Source organism: Cucurbita moschata, unplaced genomic scaffold (assembly GCF_002738365.1).
Source record: "Cucurbita moschata cultivar Rifu unplaced genomic scaffold, Cmos_1.0 Cmo_Scf00022, whole genome shotgun sequence".
Classification (NCBI taxonomy): Eukaryota; Viridiplantae; Streptophyta; class Magnoliopsida; order Cucurbitales; family Cucurbitaceae; genus Cucurbita; species Cucurbita moschata.
The window spans coordinates 1,619,781-1,642,513 of NW_019268538.1; the positions used below are offsets into that span (position 1 = coordinate 1,619,781).

Below are 22,733 nucleotides of genomic sequence, written 5' to 3' on the forward strand. Positions count from 1 at the left end.
AAAAAAAAAAAAAAAAAAAAAAAGAATGAAGAAGAAGGTTAAAAGAGGAAACAAAAAAATTAGTTCCTCGATATTCGTGGTTTCATGGACCGCTAAACCACATTCCAAGGCTTCTTCGTATGTTTCTGCACTTTCTCTCTCTATAAATATATATATATATATATATATATATTTATTTATTTATTTATTTATTTATTTTTGGATTAATTTGTGGAATACAATTTTTTTGTATTAAGTGTATCACGACCCACACCAGTGTTCCCATTATTCCACTTTTTAATCATTTCCCAATTCTTCAAAATTAAAAATAATCCTTTTTTTTTACTTTTAATTTAATCTCTTTAAATTCTCGATCCCGACCCTAATAGACATATTCATTTAATTTATACGAAAGGTAAAAAGGAACGAAAAAAAGTTTCCTCCTCAAAATGGAGACAAAGATCATATTCTTGGTCCCGTTTCTTTAATTTTTATTTATTATTCCCGTATTAAATAAATTGTTGATTAATATTTAAATTTAAATTATTAGAAATTGTATTAGAGTTGAAAATAAATTTTAAATTTAAATTTTTTAAAAATATTTTTTTATTATCATGTTTTATAATAAAAAAAATTCAACCTTATTTATTAAAAAATAAAACAGAACAATTTTACGAAAATAAAAATTTTATAATTTTGAGTCATAAAACACTAATTATCATTCTATTTTATAATTATTATATTAGAAAAATACCCTATTTTTAAAAAAAAAAAATCGAGAAATAAAAGAAAATTTTATGCTATTTTTATTTTATTAAAAAAAGCGTCCATTTAAATTACTAATAAAATTAAAATTGTTAAGATTTAATGGGTAAAAAAAATTAAAATAAATACAAAGCATTTAAATGAATATTTAAAAAAAATATATATTGAAATTTTTATTTTAGGGAAATGTGGGAAATATTTATGCTTCCTTAATATTCTCATAATTACAGATGGGAATTTGTTCCCAAAATTTTAGCTTTCCATTACATTATCAACGCCATTTGACTTTTGAATTCCAAGAAATTTAATAATAATTAATTAATTAATTAATATATTCACTCAAATATTTATGTTTTTTATTTTTATTTTTTAATTTTACACTATGGTCCTCAGGTTGACCAATGTTTTTATAGGATGAGAATTAAATAATTAAATAATTATAGATTTTCTACTTCGTCGCTCGTTTTATAATAAATTAAAACTCTATCCTTCCATTTAAACATTATCGTGCACAATTGTTTTTTATCATTTAACTCTATCTCGTACCTTCTAAATTTGTATTTATTTAGATTTTGATTAGGCAGACACAAAATTATGATTCTCATTCGATTCTAAATTTTTAGTCGGTCCCTCGTCTTTTATTAAATTTCAAATTCATCATTTAATTTCATTTAATTTTTGTGTTGTCCCATTGTTTTTGCCATTTATAGATATAAATCAAACTAAAATACATAATTACCCATAAATTTGTGCTTTATATATTTTTCGAAATCTTTATTTTTATATTTTATTAACAAAAATTTGGGAGAAAATATAAATGTTGAAATAAAATTTTAAATTATATTATAAATTTCGTGCATAATTATTATTTTAAAATTTTTAATTTAGTTCGGTTTTGTTAAATGACGAGTATAATTTTAAAAATTTAAACTTGTGTTTATTAAACTTTTAATTTTATATTTTCCTAAACTCCAAATACAGACTAATAGATTTGTTCAAAAAACTTATGATGTATCAGTGTCACATAACTAAGTTGGTATTAGAGCTACGATACTCGGAAAAACCTTTATCTATACAAATTCTCGAACGAGGATTTTAAACAAAGATAGACGAGAGGCGTAAGCACTTTCAGATATGAACATTTCACGGGTTATTAGTAAATTTAATTACAAAAATTTTAAAATTTTGTAATTTAACTTTAATAAAGGCATAATTTAATCCTTGTTTTAAATATAAAAAAATTAATGAATATCTATAATAAAATAAAAGTATAGTAATTACCACAATATATTAATATTATATATATATTTGCAATTAATTTTAAGAAAATACACATTTTAATAATTTTAAGAACGAACCAACCCATTAAAAAAACAAAAAACAAACAAATTGGCCACGTGTATATAAAAATTAATTTAAAAATAGTGATGGGCCATTCCCTTTAAATCTGCCACTGATTTGAACTGGGTCGGGTCAAATTATATTATTGTATCCATAATTTTTTATAACATAATAAATTAATTTTATCTATTTAATTAAATTAAATGTTTAAAATGGTTTTTTTTATCGTTAATTATAAATTTTAATGAATAAAATTACGGTCAAATAAATATTATGTTAATTTATTATATTACATTTTAAAATTATAAAGGTTCCAATAAAATTAAATATAAATTATAAAATTTAATTGGTTTTTAAGTTTTTTATTTTTTATTTTTATTTGAAAGAATAAAAAAACTGGCGGTGGACGATGACCAGCCGATTAGGACTGGTCAACGATTAGATAATTGACGTTCCCCGTTGTGTTTTATTGTTTTGAAAATCAATTATATGATAATGACGATAATACCCCTGAGCTTTTCCAACTAAACATTTTTTACTTAATTTCTTGTTCTCAATCATTTTCAGCTCTTTATTTTCAAATTTTAACATTAATTTTGATTTATGCTGTGACCCATTATCAATTTCTAACCCATTTTCAAACTCTTTTACTTTGGTATTGTTGTTTCGGTCGGATTTATCGATATATTTATATATTTTTTATTTTATGACAGTATAATAGTTGATCGTCACGAACGTTTTAATCATAATATTAAATTTAAAGTTTTAAATTATCAAATAAAAAAATTGTAATCATTTACTTGATAAAAATAAATAAATAAATATTTGAAATGATCTTTAAAATAGATTAAAAAATGACGTTATAATTAGTTAATGAAATCAATAATATTTGAGAAAAAAAATGAAAATAGTTATTTAAAAAGAAATATTAATAAAAAAAAAAAAAGCTCTAGATAATGTTTTTTGAGAACTCCTTTTTTAACATAATGATTTGAAAGTGATGATACATACATCTAGAGGTTACGAGATTCTACGTGTTATCATATTCTTCGATATTAGGTAAACATAATTTCGTGTAGTATTAGAAATACATAATTTTCTGAAACCGACGTTATTATGATGGTAATAAATTTTAGTATAAAAATATTTAGTAGTACAACTTTTTATTAGCTAATGGGTCAGTCTGTTCTCGAGAAAGCCATACAATCTTATCAAAGCTCTAAAAGTTAAACCTACCCGTGTTCCCAATTAACGTAACAATTTAGGAACACTCGAGTTAAAATCCGTTCTTTTAGCATTTGGATCATCATCTCAAAAAATTTGTCATCATCTTTATTGTACAAATTACTTAAAAAGTGGCTAATATGAGACAAAAATTGGTTTCTAATTGAAGAAAAGAAGTAAAGTGAATAGAAAAAGGACAAACATAATTATTAATTAAAATAATTAATTAAATGAAACAATAAACTTTAGGGCACATGATATCAATCCCTATTTACTTTTTTAAATTCAAATAAAGTTTTATATTTATATTAATTTATTGAAGGAAAATAAAATTAATTTACTCAATCGAGAAATTCGAAATAATGTTGACTTTAAATTTTTTATTTTAGAGACACATAAAATATTATGGCATCGTGTTCTTATTATTTATCAAAAAAAAATATCTATATATGAGAGATTAATTTATTTTTTATTTATCGTAGATATATAAAATAATGAATTATATAAATAAAAAAAAGACTAAATTATAAAAATTGTAGGATAACTATTTTTTTTTGTTTTTTTTAAATTTTTTTTTAGAAAAAGCTTGGTTGGATATATATATATATATTAAAATAATAAATTTTATGAATTAATTTAGTTTATGGGTGGGATTAAATCGAACAAATTTGAATTTATTGTTAATAATAAAATATATATTTTTCTCACGATATAATTTGTATAAGCATGTATTTATTTAATTTTTATTTATTATTTATTCTTCAACCACTTTTAAAAATAATTTTTAAAAGTGGAATTTCAAAATATTTAATGAAATTGAGCGGTAAATTTTAATTAAATGTTCATAAATAAATAAATAATATTAGTTTTATTAAAATAAAACTTCGAATAATTCGAATAATTTAAATTAACCTAACTCAAATTCAGAAATATATTTTCTTCTTTTTAAAAAATAAAAAATATATGAAAAAGTTGGAAAAGAAAAGTGGGTTTAAGAAGAAAGCATGATGAGTTTAAAGTCATCATTGCCCCTTGGCTTCAATTAATTTTCTTCTTTTTTTTTTTTTTTTTTTTTTTTTAATTTATAATATTATACTAAATATAATATAATATAAGGGTTTATGTTTTTTGGTTAACCCAAAAGCTCAATCAATCAGCCAACCATGCATTAGCTTAGCACATGGTTTTGTATTTTCTCCCGTTATAATTCATTTTTATTTAATTATCAAAATATTTTCAATTCAACAAATAATTCATTCCATCTTAAAATTAATCTAACACGTTTAAAAAGATTTAAATTAATAATCTACCGATCAGATATCAAGTCACGGTGCCCACCAACCGAAAAATTTAATATTATACAAATTACATTAATAATTAAATGTAATAGATTCAGAGAATTTTTCTTGAAATTAATTTAAATACCGGTTAAAAAAAAAGTCAACCCAAAAAGAGTCTGTTGGGTTGGAGTAAATGAAAATTTTATGGATTTAGTTGGTTTTTTTTTTAATTTATTTATTTTTTTTTTTTAAAAAAATAAAAAAAATATATATATATTTATAGTAAAATATTGTGAAAAGAAAAAGATATTTGTGTGAAAAGGCACAAAATCTGAACCAAGATTTTAGGGCACAATAAACAATGATGGTTCATGTAATTGGATGAGAGATTGAGAGAAAGAGGTGAGGAATTTGTTTGCTTAATTTGCAAATAAAAACATTAACCAAATTCTGTTAACAGTTTAAATGCATGGATTTGGATGCTCAATAATTATTATTTTATTTTACTTTTTTCTGTATAATTAATTAAATGGGTTAAATAAACTAAAATAAAATAAAATAAAATAAAATAGAATTTATTTGGTCACACGTTTAGATTGTAAAGTCGCATGCAATTTAATGTAAATGGTTTCTTTTTAATAAATAATAAATAATAAATAATAAATAATAAATAATAATAATGTTGGAAATCGACTGCCGACAACAATTAAAGCAATGGGAAAGAATATGATGTGTTGCCTTCCACTCTTTTTTTATCGACATAATTCTTAAAAATACAAATTCAAATACATATAAATTTATTCTGTTGTAAAGAAAATTTCAGCTGTCTTTCTTATTTTTTGTTCGCTCTGTTTTGAAGTGAGTTAAATGAATATCTCTACGCACAATTATGTTTCTAGAAAAAGTTCGTATAATATGTTAGTTTTTAATATTATAAACTTATAATCATTTTCTTTCCATAAATTTACATTATTAATCCTGTTATTTTTTTTATTTATATTATTATTATGATGTATTTTAGCTCAACTATTAAGGATAGAAAATTGAATCTCGCTCTTTAGAATAGAAACTGTCTTATCTATTAAGTTATACTCATATAAACATTGGATAAAAATTACGAATTTCTCTTTTACATAAATGTAAATGAATTCTTTCGACCTGCTTTCATCATTGATTATGTTGGTGACTATATTTTTTCGATAAGAAAAAGAGACGTAGAATCATACTTTTTCCTTATTTAGGTATTAATTTAATTTAGAATGAGTAATTAAAAATAAGATTCGACTCAATTCTTAGGTCGGTAAAGTTGAATTATGAAGGCAAAAGATATGGATTAAAGAGACATAATGTTGGAGATGTGTTTTGTTTTCTTGTGATGGAAGTGTGTTTAAAAGGTCAAATAATGTTAACTAATGATATCAAATCCTTTGGAAAAGTTACCACCTTTGCCAAACCACGCTTCACTATCTCTTTCAATTTCATTCAAAATTTCCCCAATTACTTGGCATTACACAATAATATGACATATTGTCATTTAGCTGTCCATGTTAATCAATCTCCGAGTTCTTTCAAACCTGTATTTTTCCATCAAAACCTACCACTTGTTTGGCGGTGCCTTCTCTTCTATGAACGCCCTACCACTTGTTTGGCGACCTGATCCAGAGAGAGCTTAGAGTAAGGGCTTGACCCCACTTATTTTTTTTGTATGAACCGTATATATAAAAAGAAAAAAGAAAAAAAAAGTGATAGCTCGTACTTATTAGTGTGGAGGAAAGTTATCTGTTCATCTACCTAAACTCGGGTTTAAGTAAAGGACGCTTTTAGAGGTGAAAGGCCACGGGGAGATACCGTCTATAATCCATGGATCTCCGAACGGGAAATGGTTTTCTTTTTTCTTTTTTTGACAAAGTTTCACCAAATGGGTAGGGGTTTTAGATTAGGGTGGATGAAAAGGGAGATGAAAAGAGGGATGGGGTTTGGAAAGGAATTGGGGAATAATGGAGGTGGACCAATCCAAAGCATAGTACCACGGCTTAGTGAAGAGAATTTGAATAAATGAAAAACATGGGTGTTGTACTCACAAGAGGATGAGACAGCTTCCCACCAAACAAAGCCAAGCTGGTGCTGCCCTTTGGGGTCTTTGATAGCTGCATTTCTCTTAATTATTTCACCCCTCAGGCTGCTCACACTATTCATCCACTTTTCTCTTTTAACCATTCCCTCCCTCTTCCTATCCTTTACCTTGTTCTTCCCATGACTTGTGTGTGGATGTAATGTGATGTATAATCATCTTCAATTTGAATTTTACAGTCAACCCATGATCTAATGTATCATGGCCAGCATGTTGCTTTGCTAGGACCCTCAAGGTTTATGGACATTGTATTCTCATGATACCAAGATATAGAATTTGAAGTTGTTTCTTTGTCCACGATGTCCTATAATATCATATGAGGTGATAGAGTAGTGATTTGGAGTTCGAATGACATGTTTTTTTAGGGACCTCAAACTCAAAGACAATAGTTTTCCTGTATACTAGAATTGTAAAGGGAGACATGAACTGATTATCCACAAACTTGTAGATGGATAATTTCTTTTTTGTAAGAAAAGAGGGCAGCTATGTCCCAGATTTGACCTATCATGTGATGGCTTTGAAGATGGAGTGGGGTTTTGAGATGGGTTGGACATATCCAAGAGGAAAATGGAGTTCGAATTTAGTTAACTATAACAGCATAACGGGTCAAAGCAAACAATATCTGCTAGCAGTGAGTTTAGACTATTACAGATGGTATCAGAGCTAGACACCAGGCGGTGTGCTAGCGAGAACATTGGGCCCTTAAAGGAGTAAATTGTGGGATCTCATATCGGTTGGAGAGGGGAACAAATCATTCCTTACAAGGGTGGGAAAACCTCTCCCTAGTAGACGCGTTTTAAAACTGTGAGGCAGATGGCGATACATAACGGGCTAAAACGGACAATATCGGACTTGAGGTATTACATAATCTCTATCAAATAACAAATGCAGGAGGAAAAGATCAAAGGAAAAAGCTTCATTGGGATCTGAGTTCTGAGGGAAAAGATCTCCGGAAAAATACAGATACATGCAGAGAGGCAGCTGCCAAAAGGAAAATAAAGGATGGACCCTTGCAAAATCCAAACACAATAAAGTACCTATTAACAACATTATTACTACCATTATTTCTTTCTCAGTGATGAGCTACTCAGAAAAAAGGACCACCATTGTAATGGTAGAGATACATCAACTAAAGAGAGGGATGTGGGACAATGCTTGGGGGAATGACATCTGATGATCCATATCTGATGGTTGACAGGGAAGAGAGATGAGATGGTTGTGTGTGCAACTGTATGTATTGAATTGCTTCTGCTAAAGAGAGGCTTTTTATGAGTAAATATGATAATGAAAAGAAGTAGGCAGCCTAAATTAGGACCACCCGAGTGGTTTCTTTCCAACTGCGAGTATAGAGTGGTCCTTAATATGGTGACAATCATAAGATTGTAAAAGGAAAGAGAGGCGTCAATGGTACAAACCTCTAATGCAATCTGAATTCGTACAGCATATCTTGTAAGATTTGTCACAACATGGCCATCAACGCTGTCCTTTTCTCCTCCTGCACATGTATATACATTTAGATATTATATGATATATGATATATACATACTTCTCAACAGAACATTCAAACTCAACCAAGCTATAAACCTTTTGGTTGGTAGGAGTTGTTTTTCAGCTTTGTTGCTCCTTGCACTGTTTGCAACTCAAAGAAATGAACCTGATGGACCTGCATTATACATAATCTCAATGTGGATTTCATTTAGAATAGGGTTTTTGAGTTCAGTTAGCCGAATAATTCATTGGCTAAGTCATTCATTCTTTCTGTATTACATCGGGATGAAGAACAATTCATGGCAATGCTGATGCTTTAAGTAGCAATCCATGTCCCTCCCATCCGAACCAGGGAATGTCGTTACGGTTTTCTTTTAACAAATTCCAGCCCAAGCCAAAGGCCCTCCTGGCGTCTCAATACATCTAGACAGGCCAGGATGAACCAAATTACGAAGAAGGATCTGCAGCACCTGGCCCAAAAAGTGGACTTTTCACTAGCAAAATGTAAATAAAACTCGGGGAATAGTCTATTAGCAATTGCAAGCATTCAATTGATCATAAAACAAGACAGTCATATCTAAAATAACTCAACATTAGCTAGTTTTTTTTTAAGACTTCTGAATTAAAGTAATAATTGACATATTTGGATAACTAAATTTGTACCAACACTTTAGTGCTTCTTGAATTATCAACTATCAGTATTGGAGGCAATTTGAATCATGCTTATGAACTCTTGAGCTTAGAAAACTAGCCAAACTATTAATCAGACATTCATTGATCAGCTTGTGTCTAAAATCTATAGACATTGTGTGGATTTTACAGATTAAAAGGTTACACAAAATGCTTGGTGGGGTATTCATGTTCGTATCCATTGTAGTCATAATACAATCTCTCTCCCTTAGATATATCTCTGTTAGCAATAAGTAGAACTCTACATTCACCATTTACATTGAACCTCACGCATTTAAGGTTTTGCTTTTTTCTACCATCCCTGCATCAGAAAGAAACAGTCTCAAATCAAAAGGGAGAAAAGAAAAGAAAAAAGGAAAAGGATAGAATGAGGAAAAAAAACTAGTCCTCCTCATCAGGTTTCTCAAACATAAGAGAATAACAAAAAACAAAGAAATGAGGGATGAGCTTACGATGTATGGTTGTTGATTCCATTTATGAAACGGGCAATGTTACCACTGTTAGAATTGGTCAATCCATTAGAATAGCTTGAAGTTAGTCATGCCATAAGAATAGGCTTACTTCGTTAGTTTCCTATGAAATCGGATCTATTAGTTAATCTTTTGCCAATATAAATAGAATATGTCCTCAATAGTGTGAGGCACAGTTTTGCATAAACTTGATATGGTATCAGAGCCGAAATAAGATCCACGAGATCCATAGCCTCTGCTGTTAGACATGTCAATCCCAAACAACACAATGTCTTCTCCGTCGATCAGTCAGGTGATTAGTGTTAAGCTTACACAAGAAAATTATCTACTGTGGTCTACCCAAATCCTTCCCTACTTGCGTAGCCAAAACCTTGTTGGTTTTGTGGATGGATCCATGCCTGCACCAAGCCAGACGATCGCCGTTGAACCAAGTGAAGAAACAGGGAATCGCAAAATTATCATCAACCCTGAGTTCACAGTCTGGTACCCCCAGGACCAGCTGGTACTCAGCCTCATCAACTCATCAGTCACTGAGGAGGTTCTCAGCACGATGGTTGGAATCACCACTGCACGAGAAGCCTGGATTACGCTGGAGCGACAATTTGCTTCCACATCTCGAGCAAGAGCAATGCAGATCCGTATGGAACTCTCTACTATCCAGAAAAAGGACATGACAATTGCTGACTACTTTCGTAAAGTAAAACATCTTGGTGATACACTTGCTGCCTTTGGCAAGCGAATAGAGGATGAAGAACTCATCGCCTACATGCTGCAAGGACTTGGTCCAGATTATGATCCTCTAGTCACAAGCATTACAACCAGAACAGATGTATACACTGTCAGCGACGTGTATGCTCACATGCTGAGCTATGAGATGCGGCACTTGCGTAAGGGTACATTTGAGCAACTTTCATCTGCTAACAATGTCAATAGGATATCCATTCGTGGAGGTGCCAATGGAGGTCGAGGTAGTCGCGGTCGTAGTCGTCAGTTAAATAGTGGTCATGGACAATCAAGGCGTACTGTGAACAATCCTGGACGTCAACCATCAAAGACACAAAGCAGCTCAGGCATTGTCTGTCAGATTTGTGGTAAGCCCAATCACGATGCTTTGCAATGCTGGCACAGATTTGATCAGGCATATCAAGCCGAAAATAATCTCAAACAAGCAGCTTTGGCAACAAGTGGATACACTAGTGACACAAACTGGTATGTTGACACTGGAGCCACAGATCATATCACCAATGACCTAGAGAGGCTTACCACCAGAGAACGCTACACTGGCACCGACCAAATTCAGGTTGCAAATGGCGCAGGTTTGTCTATCTCTCATATTGGGAATTCATTAATTTCTGGTTCATCTCTTGTTCTGAAACATATCCTATATGTTCCTAAAATCAATAAGCACCTAATTTCAGTACAAAGACTAGCATCTGATAATAATGCTGTTGTAGAATTTCACCCAAACTATTTTTTGGTTAAGGACCGAGTCACGAAGAAACTCCTGCTCCACGGTAGATGTAAGAATGGCCTATACGTTCTACCGCATAATTTCAGTCAAGCCTTGCTGACAGCCAAACTTTCGAAAGAACAATGGCACAGAAGGCTAGGGCACCCTGCATCTCCAATTACCATTAGAATTCTACAAGATAATAATTTAGCTATAGATACTAATATTCCCTCTTCCTCAATTTGTAATGCTTGTCAATTAGGGAAAGCACATCAATTGCCATTTGGTTCTTCTCAGCATGTATCTACAGCACCCCTTCAATTAATTCACACTGATGTATGGGGTCCATCCATTGCGTCAGTAAATAACTCCAAATATTATGTTTCCTTTGTTGATGATTTTAGTCGTTATGTTTGGATTTACTTTCTGAGATGCAAATCTGATGTTGAGTCTGTGTTCCTTCAATTTCAAAAACATGTTGAAACTATGCTAAATACCAAAATTCGCTCCGTCCAATCAGATTGGGGGGGTGAATACCATCGGTTACACAATTATTTCAAATCCACAGGCATTGAACATCATATCTCCTGTCCTCACACACACCAGCAGAATGGGTTAGTCGAAAGAAAACACAGACACATTGTAGAAACTGGCCTTGCTTTACTCGCTCAAGCCAACATGCCTCTATCCTACTGGGATGAAGCTTTCAACACAGCTTGCTTTCTTATAAATAGAATGCCCAGCCGAACCATACAACAAGACACACCACTTCATAAATTGTTTGGTAAAAGTCCAGACTACTCCATGCTTAGGGTGTTTGGCTGTGCTTGCTGGCCTAATTTAAGGCCTTACAACAACAAGAAACTGAGTTTCAGAACTACTAGATGTATATTCTTGGGTTATAGTTCTTCTCATAAGGGATATAAATGCTTAAATAGAAGTACAGGACGTATTTACATCTCTAGAGACGTGGTTTTCGATGAAAATATTTTTCCTTTTGAAGAATCTAAGCCACCAAACAAAACCACAAATCCACATCATCCTGTTCTACTTCCAGCCTTAGCCAAACTTGCTAGTTTTTACACTGAAAATGCTCTTACAGATATTGAACCAGTTGTTAGTAATTCCCATATGAATGATGGTCAAACTGATAATATTGCTAGTGACAACTTGTCTGGTGTCAGCTTATCTTCTGCAGATAATACAAGAAGTTCAGAGGAAATTGCAGAATATGAAGCTGAGAGCAGTTCGATCAATGCTCAAAACCAAACTCATGAACATGTGTCTGATCAACCAACTGAAGCAGCTAGTCAACATCCAATGCGAACAAGGTTGAGAAATAACATTGTACAAGCTAAACAATTCACTGATGGAACTATCAGATATTCAGAAACCTCAAGAAAATTCGCAAGCGCTGTAACTATCACAACTCCGATCATAGAGACTGCTACTGAACCTCGAAACCTGCAGGAAGCCATGCAACATCCAAGATGGAGAGGAGCAATGAATGATGAGCTCTCAGCGCTAAAACGAAATGCCACTTGGGATCTAGTTCCACCCAAACCTGGAATAAATCTCATTGATAGTAAATGGGTGTATAAAGTGAAAAGAAAAGCAGATGGGTCAGTTGAAAGATTAAAAGCAAGATTAGTTGCCAAAGGATTCAAGCAAAGATTTGGTGTTGATTACACTGATACTTTTAGCCCTGTGATCAAACCGTCAACAATCAGGGTCATTCTTTCGCTAGCAGTAACCAAGGGCTGGAATATGAGACAAGTTGATATCCAAAATGCATTTTTGCATGGAATTCTGAAAGAGGAAGTGTACATGCGACAACCACCAGGATTTCAAGACTCAGCCAAACCAAAGAATTACATATGCAAGCTCAAGAAAGCCCTTTATGGCCTGAAACAAGCCCCAAAAGCTTGGCATTCAAGGTTGACTGGAAAACTTATTGAGTTAGGCTTCAAGGCTTCAGTAGCTGATTCATCTCTTTTTATTCTCAAAAACAGAGAGATAACTATCTATATGCTCATCTATGTTGATGATATAATTATTGTGAGCTCCTCTGATCAAGCAACCGAAAGGTTGATTCAGAAATTGAAAATAGATTTTGCAGTAAAAGATTTGGGTGGTCTTGAGTATTTTCTGGGTATTGAAGTCAAGAAAACACGAGATGGTATCATACTGTCACAGAGACGATATGCCTTAGATTTGTTGAAAAGAGTAAACATGGAAAAATGCAAACCTATGTCTACACCAATGGGTTCTGCTGAAAAATTATTCAGAGAACAAGGAATACCCTTATCAGCTGAAGAACAATTCAAATACAGAAGTACAGTGGGAGCACTACAATATTTGACAATGACTAGGCCTGATTTGGCATTTGCTGTCAATAAAGTGTGTCAATATCTTCATACACCTACTGATGCTCATTGGGGTGCTGTGAAGAGAATTCTTCGTTATGTTAAAGGCACACTAGCATTAGGAGTGAAAATTCAGAAATCAACCATGATGTTGTCGGGGTTTTCTGATGCTGATTGGGCTGGTTGTCCCGATGATCGACGTTCAACTAGCGGCTTTGCTGTATTTCTTGGAGCAAATCTAATCTCATGGAGTTCCAGAAAACAGGCTACAGTGTCAAGATCAAGCACCGAAGCAGAATACAAGGCCATTGCGAATCTTACTGCAGAAATGATTTGGATCAAGTCATTACTGAAGGAACTGGGCGTGTATCAATCAAAGGCTCCTCGCCTCTGGTGTGACAACCTCGGAGCTACATATTTAACTTCAAATCCAGTATTTCATGCTAGAACGAAACATATTGAAGTTGATTTTCATTTTGTTCGAGAACAAGTAGCACGTAAAGCAATGGAAGTTCGGTTCATTTCATCAAGTGATCAAGTAGCTGATATCCTGACAAAACCACTGTCTAAAACTCCTTTTACTACACATTGTAACAATCTCAACATGTACAAGACTTGTTGGGATTGAAGGGGACTGTTAGAATTGGTCAATCCATTAGAATAGCTTGAAGTTAGTCATGCCATAAGAATAGGCTTACTTCGTTAGTTTCCTATGAAATCGGATCTATTAGTTAATCTTTTGCCAATATAAATAGAATATGTCCTCAATAGTGTGAGGCACAGTTTTGCATAAACTTGATAACCACGTTTGTCGGGACAGATGACGAGGCTTTTAGATGGGCTAGTGGCAGACAGTAATGTCATCATACTATCCCCTTCATCATGTTCACGGTTCCTCAGGTAATCAACATCCCCAGTATATTCAGTAATTATGGTCAAGTCCTTTATAAACCTATCTGCCTCCACAGTAAACCTATGACCATGTACGAATCAAATGAGCTGAGCTCCCTATCTAAAAAAGAAAGAAAGAAATAAATAAATATAGTAATATGCAGCTTCACATACCCTTCTCGAGGATCAAAAACAACCATAAGGGGAGGCCATTCCCCTCTCCCCATCATACTTCTGCACAAGTTTAAGGTTTCAACGTCCTCTTTAGGAAGAACCTAGAATACAGATACACAAAGACTTCAGCATCACCAAAGAGATCAAAGAAAGAGCCCCAAAACTCCATAGTGACTAAAACATATAGTCTGGCGTTGAGAAACTACAACCCTACAAAGCATTTAATTGTTTTGTCACTGTCTCTATAAGCACAAGATGTCAGGCTAAAAAGAACAAAGATCTTTAGTGATTAATTGTAAATTGCAATCTGACTCTAGTATTTGATCTAACTTTTCCACTAAGCAAGGACAATATTCAAACAAATGGCCAGGACTGATAACTAACATTCAATTCACTTCTCCTTAAACAAAGATGTTGGGTCTTTACACTTTACCTGCATTCCACCGTGCTCCAAAGATGCGCAGTTTGCTGACCTTGGTGCCATGCCACGCATATATGTAAGCTCGTTGCTGTAATCTGTACCAGTAGCCGTCAATGCTGTTGCCAGTGATGCCATTTGTTCCAGGCGTCTTGCAGGATCTGCAATCGGATTAAATGGCAAGAGCTTCCTTCTCTTTCTAGAAAGTACTAAGCTACCAGCCCGTCTTCGTTTCTTTCGATTCTCTGAAAAACCACAATACAAGGAAAATGATTTCAATTGAGATCCAGAGAACCTTTAACCATGAAAAGGATGGAGGTAAACTGAAATCTCTAGTAGTATCACTTTCCAACCTAACATCAAGTCCGTTTGGGAGTCTGCAGGTCTTTGGATGCGGAAAAAATCAACAATTTTAGTTTGAACAAGAGGGAAAGCTGCAAAATAACAGTGACAACTATTCAAACAAAATGAAAACCAACAATTTAATTTAATTTTTATCAATCTCAAGTGCATTTGATATGCCGGTCATTGTTAGTCAAATCCATAAGCTACCAGAACAATATACAGAACACAGAAGAACTTGATCATACATGTCGCAATGTTAAAAATAGAAAACTAAACAAGTTTCTCCATCCGCTCAGTAAACAAATCAATCACTCGATCTCGAACAGATAACACTAACTAGACACTTCGATGGAGACACACAATGCAACTTCGATTTCACAACGCATGTCATTAAATCGAATCAATTCAGATCTAGGAACTAACATGAAATGAAAGGGAAGAAAAAACAGATCATACATTTGAGCTTCTTGTGGTTGGAGCAAGTCGGGCAAAACCAGGATCCCTTGGGGACTGAAGCGAGGATGGGGGAAAGACAAAAGAGATGATACCCTCTATCACATTTGTCGCAGAGAAGAAGCTCAGCCGGAGAGTCGCCGGAGGCGCACTTCTGACATGAAACGTCGTCGTATTCGTCGTCATCTGAAGCAAAATCCTGACTGGTAGTGGGTTTCGGAGCTAGAGTTCTTCGCTTGTGCATCGTTTAGGAATCGGATTGTGAGATGGGGAAATTGGGCGCGATGTTCGAAGGCGTAAGAAATGGGTATTTGAAGAGCCAATTAGGGAATCTCGCGCGCTTTTTCGTTTCCCGGGCAAACCTCGGCGCCATTATCACAGCGACAGTTGTCTTCTCTTCGCTTTCCGATTCACCATATGGGCCTTAAACAATAATGGGCCGGGAACCTTCATGGGCTAAAATAATGGGCCGGAAACCTTCATGGGCTAAGATAATGGGCCGAAATCCTTCCAAATAGAGATGTCCAAACAGAGATGTCCATGGAGCAAGGTTTCTTTGTCTCCGTCTCACGAAGAATATAGTCACTATCCCCGTCTCGTTTAGCCAACGAACAAAAAAATCCCTCTACTTCTTTCTTGTTCCCGTGTTTATGGCTCGACATTTTAACTAACTCAAATTACCCTGTCCAAACTATAAAGATTGGGTTGGTGTGAATATTTTGAAAATAAAAATTTTTACTCCACCCTATCGAGTTAAATTTTTATTTACGATAAATTTAAATATGAATATATTAAAATAAGCCAAATTAGGAGACAAATCTACCGGAGTTAAAAGGTTTTTTTTTTTTTTCAAACCATTTATATTTAAAAATAAACAAAAAATAATAATAATAAATTTATATTATTTATCACAACATGTAAGGCGTATAATTTGTTAATTAAGGTTGAATTTGAATGGGTCGCTTGAATGCTATTGGTCAGCTTGTTCTTAAATTAATATACATGAGTTGTTGGGCACAAGAATTATTCCATGGAAGATGTCAAATTAAATTTATTATTTTTATATTATATATATATATAAAAAAACTTTCAAACACGAACAGAAATTGATCAAGCATAGAACTACCAAATATCGGGATTACCACTGTAATTAACCATGTTAACTTCACATGGGAGCTTTCTTCTGCCAAGACGAACCTTATTTTATTTTTACGATAGAATGAAATCATGAAGAAGGTAGAGTGACTCAGAAAGAGAACGATGGTTAACTAATCGAAGCTGAAATGGGACGAGATTAAAAGATGGTGGGAACATTGGAAGTTGTTGGGAGGATGAATGGATGTACAAAATTGACGACCACAGTCAACAAGATTGAGCCAAAACGTGGATTATGTTAAAGAAAAAAATAATAATAAAAAAAGACAAAGGGTGTGAAAGGACGAAAACAACCTGAAAATTAGAGTGATATTTAATGGAAGTTAAGGGTAATCCCATGTAAAGTTCTCACTTTATCTTCCTTCCTTCACCTCTTTGTTTCTTTGCCTTTTCCCCTTCCCTTTCCATGGACATGCCTTATTCGCCACAGGTAATGGAATCATTTTTCATCCTTTCCTATCCAAAGTCGTTACTGTCATTTTAATAAGCTCGTATGCAAAATTTAACTCTTAAAACATCATCGGATACCAACTCTAACCGTTCAAACCTACAACTAATAGATATTGTCTTTTTTGGGTTCTAGTTAAAGGTTTTTATAAAGAATGTTTCATTCTCCTTTTCAACCGATGAACGACTATTTAAGGAACGACTATTTAAGGAGGATAAAAAAAATCATTTTTTGTTTCTTTTCCTCTCACTTTCAAATGGGTCTGAAAGTATTGAAATTTGGATGAATTTGGTTTTCAGAATTCAGCTGGAGGAGGAGGAGGAGGAGGATCTTCATCAAGTTCTTCAAAGGGTAATCATGCATTAGAGAGAAAAGTAAGGCCAGAAAAGGAACGAGCTTTGAGGTGTCCGAGGTGCAATTCAGCCAACACCAAGTTCTGTTATTACAACAATTACAGTTTGTCTCAGCCCAGGTATTTTTGCAAAGCTTGTCGGAAGTATTGGACTGACGGCAGCTCTTTAAGGAATGTTCCTGTCGGCGGTGGCTCAAGGAAGAACAGAAGGTCTTCATTTTCATCATCATCAGCTGATGATGATAGAAAGATTGACACCCACCACCCTATTCCGGCTTCTTCAACTACTTCTCCTCATCTTTTTGGTTCTTTCATGGCGGCCAACGGCGGCGGCGGCGATGACCAGACGGCTGTTATGTTTCCAGCTGAAAAAGTTGAGTTAAATCGATGATATTGGAATGGGATGTTGGGAGGTGGATCATGGTAAATTTTGAATTTTAATTTCTCCCAACTACTTCTAAGTGTTATGAAGCTTCAACTTTTCATGATTATCGTTCTATCTTTCGAGAAAAAATGCTCACCCAAACTCAAAACTCAGCTAGACTTGGCTAGCTACAAGCCCAACAAGAAATGTTCACCATCTGACCCTTTTAAACCCCTAGTTTCCACTCGCCCTTCTTCTTTTAGACTGTTCTTAAACTATGAGGTCGGACCTACAAAGAATCCTCGATTAAACGGGAAATGAGAAAGGGAAGAAGAGAGTAAGAGATTTCTCCTCGTACACTACAGGGTTAGAAATGGAGATTAGATTCTCCATTTCCACCCAGACCTCCCCTTTTCGAGATGGTCTCGTATCTGCCTTGCCTCATGGATATTTTTTAGCCTTCGACCCCTCTATTGTTTGATCCTATAATCCTGTATAACGCACTTCATTAAGTTGAGTCAATATTCGATATGTCATGTTTGCATGATGCAAAAGCATAAATGTAATTACCTGATAAAAGCTAGTGAAATTGAAAGAAGTTGCATCAGATATGAGCCATAGTTAAGGAAGAATATGAACTAAAACAAGAACACACTGTTCTAAAGTTCTACTTAGACAAAGACGTGTATTGTTCAAGAAGGGAAAGTAGGGATTGGTTTTGTGTGGCTGTAACCTCCCATCATTTCCAATTTAGAGTTTTTTTTTTTTTCTCTTTTTTTAAGTCAAATTTTGTACAAAAATGAAACACACTTTTCCATATCTCAACGAAAAGCACTTCTCATAGTGCAGACAGACAGGCAAACAAGCAGACAACAAATTACTACAACTGTATGTGCCACATTCCAGACAACATCAGGAAGAGTCTATTAAAGCACTGTTAGAATGTAGAGAAACATTACCATTTTTAGATTCAATACAAGTCCAGCGACTCGAGAACCCGACGTGCTTGGATGTGCAGGGCTGTTAATCTCTGCTCAGGATCAAGAGTCGAGCCGAATTGACTGGCTGCCCAAATCAATGAGGCTGATTTCTCTCCCAGAAGCCGCCTTATGTCTTCATGAATGGTTGCTAGAGGAGGCCTTCCCCTCCCATTTACATGTCCAATGAGTACCAGTAAAAACTCACCACATTTCAACCTGATCACAAGACAAGTTAATGGGAGACAAAGATTGGATTGAAACATTAAGGAGAATACATGTTGGTGATAGCCTTTTTAGAGGACTATCTCTTCCCCACGAAATGGAACGTGGCATGTCGCAAATGGTGTCGTAATGATAATAAAGGAAGGACCAGATATATGTTGATAGATGAGGTTGGGAAATAACCTGAGGTTTTCATCTATTTGTTTGTCCCTTATGAGCAATGCAACTTCCTCAATACCGTTGCAAACATCAAAATCCTGAAAATAAAGTCACCACAATGAGACACCTTGGTTTTTCATCAAGCCAAACAGTTCATACAACCAAAAATTCACTTTCCGCGAGTAGAGAGTTGAACTTTATATTTCAGAAAATCGACTCATGAAAAAATAGGACTTGTGATGGTGTTTCTATGGTGTTTATGACGAAAGTTCAAGGAATATAAATTGAACACAAAGTTTGGAAGAAAAATACTATAGGGAGTGTGCGAGAACAAAGGAATCATAAAGTATGACCTCCATACAACATCTAAATGGCGTATTACCGTTTGATTAGCTGACGAATCCAACATTACTGAAATCAACGCATCTAAGCATGCACCTTGTTCAAGTACTCCACGGATTGATAATATATTCATCAAAACCTGCAAAAAGAATTTGGGTGTTCAGATTGCACAATCCCAATCAAAGAAAGCTAGAAGCAAGTAAATTCTAGTCATTATGATCCTAAAAGGCCTTTCTGTAACCAGAACTCGAGGAAACGTGACTTCCTCAATCATTTAGGAAAACAGTGGTATGTATGACCAAAGACTCATAATGAAGGCTGAATACTATAATTTCCTCAAATCATTCATTTATCTTCGACATTCAGAGGTAACATTCTTTATCTTGTTTTTGTACCATAAACAGAAAGATGCAAATAAGCTCGAAGACGATATACATGAGCGAGGAACAGAGATACGGCTTCACCCAAGCCCAATCCATAGGACTATTTAAAAAAGCCAGTTGGTTTAAAAAGTAGAGTAGTTACAAACATTTTCTACAAAGAAGTCTAACAGGACAATTGGGGACTTATCCATGTATGCTGGTAATGTATTGGTTCTCTGTAATTCCTCAAGAAATGTTGGAATTTGCACAGCTCAATTGCAAGACTTTGCGTCTTGTTCTAAACACAATCTTTTATCCATACGATATATAACATTAACCTGACGGATTAATTTGATGCCCATGTCTTAACATTGTCGCTGCACACCGTGGGGCAATAATACAGGTATATATCAAGTATACAGCTGAATGATTGTTCATGCAATTGTGAGCGGTTGGCTAGTCCAAGCACTTCAAAAGCGATAAGATAATAGAGGAATGGCACAAGAGTTTCTAAAATGCAGAGGACAAACCGGAATTGCCTTGTGCCGATGGGCTAAAGCAGTACTTTCTCTGTGAAGGAGACAACAACCTTCCAAAACTCGTAGTGCGAGGGCAACTTCAGCATCGGTTGAAGGACTAGCAATCTTCAAAGGTTCCACTCCAAAAATATGGTCCAAATTTACCACAGGGTCATCCTCTGACTCCTTTAGTGACTGTTGAAATAGTACTGGAACCACTGTTTCATGGCCAGAATGGAAAGAGAAGAATCACATCTATTGAACACGAAATATAATTTCAGCAATCCAAATTCGGTGGAAGCACAAACGAAATTTGGAGCTTGGTTTCAAACCAAATAAAGGTACTGAGATCGATTATTCAGTACAATTTCCATAGTTCGTATTCCAATGTACGAAAACAGATTCTATTAGACATTTCACTTGAAATGAAGACTTAGATGATTCACTCTTCTCTATTGCTTCACAGTTTTACTCATCATCAAGTGCCAAAAACGAAGAAACGCAATAGACGAGAATCGGAGAGTTTCAAACCTTGAAGCTCCGGCAAGGACTGAATCTGGCAGAAGAGCTGAATGGTAGAATCGGACTCCGCGATGGAGCGAAGGGACTTGAGAAGGCTGCGAAGACCACGGACTCGGAGAAAGCTAAACTCGGCGCTGGCGTCTCTTAGACCTGTTCGAAGGGAAAAAGTAATTTCGCGGTAGAGCCTCTGGCGGTTCAGAGAATTGACCAATTCCCCGACGGTGGAGGACGTTGCCGACGCCGATTTATCGTCCGCCGAAGATTCGGCGGCGGGCTTCGCCGTGAATCCTTCGCTCCACAATGCCTTTTTGAGGTACATCTCCGATTTGGGCTCTCAGAGAGAGAGTTTGTGGATGGCTACGACGGTGGTTTGTTCTTCGTCAGGCTCCTAGATGAAAGGAGATCGGAATTCGGAGCGAGTGGTGGACTGCTTGAACGACATCACAAATGACGTCGACACCAATTAGTTAATCAAAGCTTCAAAAACGCCCATTAAATTCAATCTGCGTATCATTTAAAACGACATGTCGGTAAATCAATTTGCCAGCTAATTTTACTTGCACGTGTCATAGGCCTTGATCCATATACCGATTTTTTAAAATTATTATTATTTTTACTAAATTATAAAAAATGCCCGAAATTATTTCAGCAAATATTTCTTGAAAATTCAATTATAACAATAATACCCTTATATTAAAAAATAGAATCAAAATTATTGTTATTGGAATTAATATTTTATTTAAAAAATACATACGTTTTGTTTAAGATGTCTGAAAATAAAATATTTGAGAATAAAATGTCTAGAAACAATCTAAACCTACTGCTAGCCGATATTGTCTGTTTTGGCCCGTTATGTATCGTCGTCAACCTCACAGTTTTAAAATGCATCTACTGGGGAGAAGTTTCCACACCCTTAGGAGGAATGCTTCGTTTCCCTCCCTAACCGACTTGGAATCTCACAATCCACCTCCTTTGAGGGCCTAGCGTTATAGCTAGCACACTGCGTGGTGTCTAGCTTTGATACCATTATAACAGCTCAAGCCCACCGTTAGTAGATATTGTCCGCTTTGACCTGTTACGTATCATTGTCAACCTCACAGTTTTAAAACGCGTCTATAAGGGAGAGGTTTCCACACCTTTATAAGGAATGTTTCGTTCTGCTCTCCAACCGATGTGAAATCTCTCAGCATACCTGCACTTTTATTCATAATAGCACGCTATATCTACTTTACGGGTTCCATGAGGCGAAGGAAATAGCATGAACTATAACGAGGACAAGTGCCAAAACCGGTTAAATGAGCATGGAACTGATATTCAGCCCTTGGAGACAGATATGTGCCTTTAAAACCATGAAACCTTTTTATCTCCTCCTGCTTGAAACTTTGCTGAGATGAGGCGAGTTAAGAGGCTTAGAAATCGGTGGCAACTAATATGCCATCAGCTAGTTGTAACAAGCCTACCGCTAACAAATATTGTTCGCTTTGGTCCGTTACGTATTGTCATCAGCCTCACGGTTTTTAAAATGCGACTGTAAAGGAGAGGTTTCCACACCCTTATAGAGAATGCTTCGTTTCACTTTACAACCGATGTGGGATCTCACAATCCACCCTCCTTAGAGGCCTTGCGTCCTTGCTGACACATTGCTCGGAGTCTGACTTTGATACCATTTGTAACAACCCAAACACACCGCTAACAGATATTGTCCACTTTAGCCCATTACGTATTTCGGTTAGTCTCACGATTTTTAAAAATCGTCTGTTAGAGAGAAGTTCTACACCTCTATAAATAATGCTTCGTTCTCCTCTCCAACCGACGTGGGATTTAGGAAAACAACTTTATACCTC

At 34.6% G+C, this 22,733-nt stretch overlaps 3 protein-coding genes and 1 non-coding gene across 4 annotated transcripts; 2 read left to right on the top strand and 2 right to left on the bottom strand.

The window, feature by feature from the left end:
- Positions 1-8,947: 8,947 nt before the first annotated feature.
- LOC111459438 (histone-lysine N-methyltransferase ATXR6-like) lies at positions 8,948-15,882 on the bottom strand. The gene is made up of 7 exons (XM_023102347.1): positions 15,469-15,882; positions 15,021-15,101; positions 14,683-14,912; positions 14,250-14,350; positions 13,991-14,157; positions 9,351-9,396; positions 8,948-9,199 (listed from the first exon to the last, which is right to left on the bottom strand). Exons 1-7 carry the CDS (start codon positions 15,707-15,709, stop codon positions 9,040-9,042), a joined length of 1,026 nt encoding a protein of 341 aa, XP_022958115.1. The 5' UTR covers positions 15,710-15,882; the 3' UTR covers positions 8,948-9,039.
- LOC111459873 lies at positions 10,105-10,240 on the top strand. Its single transcript, XR_002713348.1, has one exon. It is a non-coding gene; the product is annotated as a small nucleolar RNA Z247 (small nucleolar RNA).
- A 1,100-nt stretch (positions 15,883-16,982) lies between the features above and the next one.
- LOC111459730 (dof zinc finger protein 1-like) lies at positions 16,983-17,811 on the top strand. Its single transcript, XM_023102757.1, has 2 exons — positions 16,983-17,050; positions 17,368-17,811. The coding sequence occupies exons 1-2, from the start codon at positions 17,027-17,029 to the stop codon at positions 17,809-17,811; spliced, it is 468 nt and encodes a 155-aa protein (XP_022958525.1). The 5' UTR covers positions 16,983-17,026.
- Positions 17,812-18,472: 661 nt separating this feature from the next.
- LOC111459439 lies at positions 18,473-21,372 on the bottom strand. Its single transcript, XM_023102348.1, has 5 exons — positions 20,899-21,372; positions 20,380-20,585; positions 19,528-19,626; positions 19,170-19,243; positions 18,473-18,980 (listed from the first exon to the last, which is right to left on the bottom strand). The coding sequence occupies exons 1-5, from the start codon at positions 21,206-21,208 to the stop codon at positions 18,755-18,757; spliced, it is 915 nt and encodes a 304-aa protein (XP_022958116.1). The 5' UTR covers positions 21,209-21,372; the 3' UTR covers positions 18,473-18,754.
- Positions 21,373-22,733: the final 1,361 nt, after the last annotated feature.